Source organism: Fundulus heteroclitus, chromosome 13 (assembly GCF_011125445.2).
Source record: "Fundulus heteroclitus isolate FHET01 chromosome 13, MU-UCD_Fhet_4.1, whole genome shotgun sequence".
Classification (NCBI taxonomy): Eukaryota; Metazoa; Chordata; class Actinopteri; order Cyprinodontiformes; family Fundulidae; genus Fundulus; species Fundulus heteroclitus.
In genome coordinates this window covers 32,819,809-32,828,689 of record NC_046373.1, presented here as the reverse complement: position 1 = coordinate 32,828,689, position 8,881 = coordinate 32,819,809, and the positions used below count along the sequence as shown (strand labels likewise).

Here is an 8,881-nt window from a genome sequence, read left to right as displayed (position 1 = left end):
GGGTTCGATTACAGCTTCCCCCTGGCACATTTGATGTGCCCCAGGGCACACTTATAACCCCAAGTCAGATGATCTGTGTATTGGTGAGTGAATGTGATTGGATGAATGTGGCTATAGTGTACAGCTCTTTGAGAGGCCATTAAAAGCACCATACAAGTTCAGTCCATTTACCATTTCTCTACCTGACTGGGTCAATGATGGCCCTAAACACAGCAGCAAATCTACAACAGAACAAATAAAGAAAACAATCGAGGTGTTTTTTTTAAGACTAATCTTAAAACTTTCCTTTTTGTCAAAGCTTCTAGTCAGAGTGGCTCATGTTACCCTGAGCTACCTCTATAGTTATGCTGCTATAGGCTTAGGCTACTGGAGGACATCAGGGTCTATCTTTTCTCACTCTGCTGATTTCTACTGTTCTCTAGTTTTGCATTGCATTATATTGAAATGACTGTTGTCATTTCAGTTTTTAACTTTTTGTTCTCTCTCTTTTTTCCTAATAGGTACACCTGGTCTGACGTTCTGTTAACTGTGACATCATCCAGAGAAGACGGCTCACCCACTACTACCATCTAATGTAGAACAGATTACTAGATCAATGTGTGCTTCTGTGCTTTTTTGTCTCTCTTGTTGTGTCTCTGCTCTGTCTGCTGTAACCCCAGTCAGTCAAGGCAGATGACCGTTCATACTGAGCCCGGTTCTGCTGGAGGTTTTTCCTTCCTGTTAATGAGGAGTTTTTCTTTCCACTATCGCTTCATGCTTGCTCAGTATGAGGGATTGCTGCAAAGCCATGGACAATGCAGACGACTCTCCCTGTAGCTCTACGCTTCTCCAGGAGTGAATGCTGCTTGTCGGGACTTTAATGCAATCAACTGGTTCCCTTATATAGGAAATGTTTGACCAATCTGTTTAATATGATTGAATTTGACTTTGTAAAGTGCCTTGAGATGACATGCCTCATGAACTGGCGCTATATAAATAAAATTGAATTGAATTGTAAAAACCGTTGCTGTGAAAGAGGTTTCTACAAGCAATGAGTTTCTCCACCATGACACAGAAACAGTTCTTGCCTCCATGTCTATCAGACGTGCCTCTGGAATGCTAGATTAGTGGACATCATCTTTTGAGACTTCTACTCCCAATTCTCTTACACTGCAAAATGGGAACTAAAAGTAAGTAATTTTTTCTTGAAATGAATGTATCTGTCCTTGGTTTGATCATGTAAACAAGATTATCTGCCGAATAGGATTTTTGTACTTGAAATAGAAACAACTCATCGAATTATCTTAATTTAGGGGTCAAAATACCCATTCCATTGGCAAATAATCTTATTTACCTGCTCAAATCAAAGGCAAATGCACTCATTTCAAGAATATTTTGCTCATTTTTAGTTCAGTTTTTGCAGTATACTCATTCATCCTAAACTTCAGATACTAAGCTGGACTTGTGGGAGATGACTGCAGGTGTTGGTTTATCGGACAGAGGTATAGACCTCTAAAACAGGTTCATACAGATGTTTTGTTGCCCTTTAGCATTGTTCAAATGAAAATGAATTCATCAGCTATAGTTACAACCAGGACCAACGTTATCTTAACACACAACATCAATTGGTACAAGGAAAAGATTTTATTGGGTAGCCTGCATGTTAAAGGCACAGGTGGTAGAGGAGTCTTCATTTGGAAAGAAACGGCTTGCTGAAGATTGCTAAACTCATCCACCAGAGAACAACATTTCTCTGGCGATTTCCTTTAAAACGAAGGTTTTAAAAGGAAATCGCTTAGCATGAAAACAATCTTCTCGCTAAAATTAGCTGAAGCAGGAGACTTGAATAAAAAAAACAAAAAAAAACGGTACAGCTCTGCTGTTGACGTCAGTTAAAGTGCCGAAAATAATCATCATGATAGTACAACCCAGTTCCACTCCTGGAGTCCACATGCTGCCATTACTCCACGACTGCAGAGATAAACCTGGGCCTGAACTAAACAGCATGTGCATTTAACTAACTTCTCCTGGAGATAAGCTGGTGCTCTGTCAGAACAGCATACGTCGTCAGATTGGCATGCGTTTCTCCAATGCGTTATTCACCAGATTTCAATTTGAGCAGCAGCATACCGACCAGCAAAAACGGAATACATGAGGATTATTTTCATTTTTGAAGGAGAAAATCAGTTTTGACTGAAATTTTATTTTTTGAAAGTAGAAATTGCCAGACACAAGTGAAGTTTCAGGGACATTGAGAGAAGAAGCCTCAATAAATAAAACATTATAATGCTAAATTAATTTATAATTCAAGTTGCTTTTTGTAGTAAAAAACTTTTGTGCGAGGATTTGCTTCGATTTACTTTTCAGGTTTAAATATACCGATGCCGTTCTGACAATGTATGCCGTCCTGACAGTACACTGGCCTTATATTTACAGGAGAAAAGCACACAAACGAAAAACTTACAACGCTGGATAATAAAAAAAGACTGCAGAGGGAAAAGGTAAACATCAGTGGGAAATAAACCTTCATTTTGCTACATAATTCACTTTAAATATAACATGATATTTTTTTTCGTTATTATTCCAGTGTTAATTTGCATTCTCCTCCGATTTGTTTGACAAGTTTTTGTGTAAAAATATTTGCAAGAAAAATATTTATATTTTTCTTTTTTGTATATTTGTACTAAAAGGTCTTCATTGAGAACAAAGTGGAACCAAAGTCATTAATTGTTGCATGAAACAACTTGGTGATTAGAGCTGATTCAGACTTTTTTTAAAACTAATTTATTTACCTACAGGTAACAGGTGGATAACAGCTTGAATGCATTTCCTTTTTACTTGCCCCGACATCTTGGGACAGTGGCGTGTTTGTAGCACAAGGACCAATACTCAAACCTTCACATTGCTAAAACATGAGTCGAGATCAAATCTTTTATCAGACAAGACGAGGACAAAGTTCACCAACTGCAGCCAGTGTTTGATTAAACATCACTTTTTTTTCCTGGAACAAATTAGACAGCAGCAGTGAAACATGCTGTACAAAGTGTCAGTGAAGCGCCTGAACCATCAGACCATATGATTGCATCAATTGTGGCCCATGCCAACGTTTTGACCAAGGTAACTTAACTGTTAAGGAAACTGAGCTTCTCTCAAATAACCTTGTGGGAAAACCCAAACCGCTTATTTTCTATTTTAAGCCTAAAAAGGAATAAGGAGCCATCTAAAGAAATGGAAAGCTCTACAGTTCTCTGCAGCTGATTGAAGATGTTTAATTTTACTCTTGGATGAGTTTAACTCTGAAGTGTGAATCAGCCACTTTCCCAAAGTGGGAACTCGGGATGATGTCAACACCCAAACAGACTAACTGTTGTGGAGCACAGAGTTCTCTAAAGTGAAGTCATACTGGAAACTAGCCAGGTTGTAGTTTATGTCTCTGGACAGCAGGACATCGGGGACCCTGTTGGACCCGGCCTGCATGGCCAGGACATGAGGGGCTAACATGAAGGGGACGTCTCCCAGCAGATCTGGGAGGGCCGAAGTGACTTCCACAGCTGGAGGGCCGCCTGCTGGCCCCACATGAAGCAAGGCTGTTGGGGGTTTGTTTTCAGCTGGTTGAGAAGGAGCTGGATACAGTGACTGTGGGGCAAAGACAGGTTTGTTACTTTTAGATCCAAATCTCATTCACACAAAAAGCCAGGCAGTCACAAAAACAATAGGAAAACCGTATTTGGACCAAAGTTTAACAGACAAATACAAAGAAGATAATGCTCCAATTTTACAACAAGAATGACAAATTTATCATTTGTAAGGAACATAATCTCTCTCAAAAATTTACACAACCCTATTAAAATGTAAAAAGTGAGAACATGACAAACCATTTTAAACCTTTTTTGTATGAATGTCACATTTCTTCTGTATAATAAAAGTGAAAAATAAAAGCATCTGTTAGAAGGAAGACAGTAAAGGGTGCGATAACTTGATTGAATTAGTGTGGACAGCCTTTAACTCCTACTTTATAAAAGCAACTTCTGACTCAACTTCAGCATTAAGTTGTCTTTGGTAGGAGACAGGTAGTATCTAACATCTACAGCATTAAACAAATGCAGAGAGTAATATATATATATATATATATATATATATATATATATATATATATATATATATATATATATATATATATATATATATATATATATATACACACACACACACACACTGACTTGGTCACAATGTTCCTGTAGCTATGTTTACATGCACAAAATTTCACGATCGGATTAAAATGTGTTAATCTGATCATAATGTGTGTGTATATGTACCTGGCTTTATTCAAAATGAAACCACTCAGACATGCACAGTTAACACATTACCCTAAAAAAAACAAAAAAAAAAAAACAAACAAAGGAAGAAGTATTTCCATCTTTGGTAAACAAAGCAGGATTATACGAGTTTGGTTGTCTTCCAAGAACCCAGGCTGGATTTGCACGATGTTCTGATTACGGTTGAAACGTTACTGAGTAAGCAACAATTTTTAACAGAAAGGTTGCATCGGTAGCCTCAACAGTTTTGTTTACCCACACATTTCTGCCACTCAACGCGGACATACGTCACGTTTACGCCGAGCACACATGCTCCATCGGGTAGGTTTGCCACATTCGGAATAATTTGAGCCTGACAAGTGTTTCCATACATGTTGATCAGATTATCAATCGGCATAAACCACCCCTCTCATTAGGATTACGATTGCATTTTGATTGCGCTTAATCCGATCATCATATTCCACTTGCCGTGTTTACATGATGCATTTTTATGCGGATGGGCTCTTTATTCCCATTACTTTTGTCTGTGCAAACATAGCCAGTGATAAACTGACCAGAATTACTGAGGAGCAAACTAAGCTGTGGGTCTCGGTGGACTGCGCAGTCCTACTGAGAATGAGCGTATTGTTGCAGGCTTAACATTTCTCAAAGTATAAAACATTGACAAGCTCACCTTTGATGGTTGGACTATGACATTTGTTGAGGGCTGTGCAATGTTTACGGTCTGAATCCTCTGCTTTTGTTCGCTAGCGATCTCTCCTGCAGACCAAGGAAAAGATGCAAAACAAAATGCTGGAATCAAATGTATTAGCATCATAAAATGTCACAAAAGGTTCTCCTGACGGATCTCTCCATTTGGAGTAAATCAACAGCAGAAATTCTAGGACAACTACCACATAAAGTTCAAAACCCAGCGGGAAAAAACAAGGGGAGCAGGGGTTGGAATCGGCAACCCGCTGGTTATGGGACGAACTTCCTAGGTAGTGTTTTGTTTAGCTGCAGAGGTAGCTCAGACCTCTGACACTGTCCAGGAGGGCGACATGGGCTGAGCTACCTCTGCCAATAACTTCATGTTCTGCTACAGATGATGCAGCTGGCCCTGTCTTTCAGCCCTGTCCCTCTCATACACATAGCTACTGGCTGAAATTTTGCTGCAACTGTCTGTGCTCGCTTTCATCCTCTAAACCTGAAAACTGTCTCAGAGCTTATCTGCTTCGCTGTGCTTCTTTCCTAGATGAAGTCACTAATGGAGCTACTACAGCCATTAACTTTTCTTTCTCATAGAAAGTATTCCTGGATCAGTGCTTCTTTGCTGTTTTTATGTCTCTGCTCTGTCTTCTCAAACCCCCAGCTGGTCGTAGCAGATGGCCGTTCACACTGAGCCCGGTTCTGGTTCTGCTGGAGGTTTTCTCCTATTAAAAACGGGGAGTTTTCCTCTCCACTATTGCTACATGCACACTCGGTACGAGGGATTGGTGCTAAGTCAATGACGACTGTCCCCTGTCAGTATATACTCAACCAGGAAGAGTGAGGGCTGCAAGTCAGTGACTCGATGCAACTTGCTGGGTTTCCTTAGAAAACTTTTTAACCAATCTGACCAGATTATTCAATAGAATCACCTGAGTTTGTAAAATGCCTTGAGATTGCATGTTTTGTGAATTGGTGCTATATAAATAAACTAGTACTAGATGATGATGTCTCAAGCACCAATTAGTGACAATCACTTTGAAATTCTTCAGAAATGTGTCTAGAAATTCACCAAATGGATCTAAAAGCTGAAACTGATACCCTCGCATTGTTAGTTTTACCTGGAGTTTCATTAACAAACGATGAAGCCTGGTGGAAGCTGTGCCTAAGAAGCCTGCTCTGCTTCCATCATCAAACAGCAGGTATTGTGACAGAGGTCCCAGCAGCCATTCAGGTGTCAAAAGCAGCGATTATACATCTGATTTTTACTGACAACAGTCTTTTGGTTACTTTCACAAAACCCCTAATATCTAAAATGCTGCAACCAACACAATCATGTGAAAGGTTGCTGCTAACAGGCCCCTTATTTCTTGTATCCTATGAACATTTTCTATTCCATACATAAGGCCTTTAAAGCCTCTGATGCAAAGACTTTGGCGCCAGATACTACAGCACACCTTAATCTGTCTAGTGGAGCCCATATCATGAGAGCAACACACAGGTGGTCATAAAGCTATGCCTGTTTGGTTTGTTAGTATCAGGCTTATAATGTTGGTTTGGATGCGGTAAAGAAACACGAACATGTCAGTCCAAAAGCGACTATTGTTTTGTTGCTCCAGATATCTTGAGACAAGAAAGGAAATCTTGTGAAACGGGTATTTGTAGCTGAGCCCTGCCTATTGTTAGGTGAAGCTGAGTGCCTGTTGTTAGGATGCTGTTTCAATTACAGCTGCTTTGTAAGGTGGTGCTGAGTGAACAAGAGGTTTAACAAGAACAAACCTACTCATTTGTGCACATTTCTTCAGCATCCAATTTTTGATAACTGTACAAAACTTTTTCTAATTTTGGTGCTGGTAAACCTGAAGATCCCTACTCAGGGACAACAAAGGATCTTCCTACTGTGTTCTAATAAAGGTTTGACGTCAACAAGAGTCTGGGGACTAAAATGTCCCTTACCAGCCGTCATCGTGTCAGCTTACAGGGGTCAGAGAATGTAGTCGCAATGTGTTAACAGGATAAACCAGAGCCATATTTGTTGCTGCTAATCTGTACAAAATGTCCCAATAATTGGTTCAAGAGTAACTGCAAGAGTTTTTCAGTTTTTGAGACATAAAAGACTGGCCTCTGCTCACATTTGGAGGAGGGAGGGAAGTGTGGCTGAGCCGCTGGATGCGTGAAAATGGACGGTCTGTGGTGTGCTTGGAGACAGAAGCGCAGCAGCACTGCAGTTAGCTTAGTATGCCTCGATGCTTACCTGCAGGAAACATTGCTGCTTTCTGCCCTAGGATCATTTATAGCTGCAAGAACTCAGGTGAAGGTACATCCACAGGTAAAAAAATGGAGTTTTGATTTTCGAGTTTTCTGACTGTCTACTCAGTAAAACACCACAACCAGGCTAGCCTGGTAAGTGAACTTCTCGTTCTCATCTCCCCATTAGCCCTGATGTGGATATATACAATTATAGGTAGTAACTCTCACTGAATGATTACCTTGAGTAAAAATATCAGCAAGGCTTGGCTTGCTGCCAATTTGCCATGGGAAAATAGACATTTGCTCTCAACTTGATGAAGGCTACAGGGTAAGGATCTGCAAGCATAATGAGGAGGTTGACAAAAACAGGCACATTCTATCAAAAATAATAGACTGTGTCAAGTTCTATGGTGCATTTGAACTTGCCTTGAAAGTGAAAGCTCAGAAAATCCAGGTGTTTTTAGAGGATTGGTGGATTTTGTAGCATCACTGTCAAAACCATCCCTTCATCCACAGAGTTATAGAGAAATTTGCTTCTCCCCAAGATAGAAGGGGACAGTTTCTTTTGTTGCTTTCATTCATGTAAATACACTTGTGTGATATCTTAGTACCGTATATGTTTTGGTATATATTGTGAATTGGCGACATATAAATAAACTAAATTGAATTAAAACTGAATGTCTATTTTGAAGTCATAGCCCGCCCTGGAGAAAACGCCACCAGCCGCCACTGCTGTGCTGTAATAAATATGATCTTCAGATTGAATAAAAGGACTATTATGTGTCTCTTTAGTCATATTTCCTGTAACCACTAAAAGGCAGGACATGCATCACGAGTTAGTGCTAAATGTTGTGTGGTAATATATATAATAATAACAATAACAATAATAATTAAAATAATTTTTGGTGATTTAGTCACAATTTTTCACAGCTACCTGAATAAACCAAACGTGTATAATAAATACCGAACCGGCTGTGACTGACCCAAACAGGCTTCTGTTCTGGTGCCGTCATGTGATGCCACCGAACTTACCCACAATCACAAAGCCTCCATCCGCTTCCTTGTCAGATGGGGACTTCTTTGAGTCCTTGCGTCCGAAGAAGCTGAACATGTTTTTTTCTTCATCAACACACAATATGAAAACATTTTAGTTTAAACTTTGTTTCATGGCAGCCTAATAAAAAGAAACAGCATAACGAGTTTACCTGATATTCTGTTTATCGCGGCGATCTAAATGTTTAACTTGTTTTTGTAACGTCAGTCTTACCGTTGAGCCTGCTGAGGTGGACAAAGCGCAACCAGGGGGTCAGATGATCATGATTCCTCTGAATGTTAACTTCTTTAAGGGCCTCCTTCTTCCTCCTTGGTGTGGATGCACCGACTCTCCAGACAGTCCGTTAGTACTTTTTTCTGTTGCTGCTGTCCTGTTTTTGCTCTGTGGCGTACTGCTACCTGCTCTGTGCTTTGGAGGGGGGGGGCTTCTTCTGTTACAAACGAATCTTTTATCGACATTAAGCGGAACTATTTATTGTTTCTGCGGATTAAAATCGTAGGACACAACGGATGTGTCGTAACAAAGATTGAAAGCGCTCGTTTGTACCAATAAGTAAGCCTCCACTCCAAGCCTCTTCGGGGCAGCGAGCGCTTCA

The 8,881-nt window shown here is 40.0% G+C and overlaps 1 protein-coding gene across 1 annotated transcript; it reads right to left on the bottom strand.

Moving 5' to 3' along the window:
* Window positions 1–1,600: 1,600 nt before the first annotated feature.
* On the bottom strand, window positions 1,601–8,797 carry umad1 (UBAP1-MVB12-associated (UMA) domain containing 1). Its single transcript, XM_012852257.3, has 4 exons — window positions 8,500–8,797; window positions 8,265–8,351; window positions 4,969–5,054; window positions 1,601–3,615 (listed from the first exon to the last, which is right to left on the bottom strand). Exons 2-4 carry the CDS (start codon window positions 8,341–8,343, stop codon window positions 3,340–3,342), a joined length of 441 nt encoding a protein of 146 aa, XP_012707711.2. The 5' UTR covers window positions 8,344–8,351; window positions 8,500–8,797; the 3' UTR covers window positions 1,601–3,339.
* Window positions 8,798–8,881: the final 84 nt, after the last annotated feature.

What these genes read in the sequence shown, in the direction of transcription:
- umad1 (XM_012852257.3), bottom strand. Translation starts at nt 8,343, where the DNA reads ATGTTCAGCTTCTTCGGACGCAAGGACTCAAAGAAGTCCCCATCTGAC. An exon ending in TGGAGGCTTTGTGATTGTGG is followed by an intron (nt 5,055 to 8,264) that starts GTAAGTTCGGTG and finishes CTTGGTCTGCAG; the next exon opens with GAGAGATCGCTAGCGAACAA. An exon ending in TCATAGTCCAACCATCAAAG is followed by an intron (nt 3,616 to 4,968) that starts GTGAGCTTGTCA and finishes TTTGCCCCACAG; the next exon opens with TCACTGTATCCAGCTCCTTC.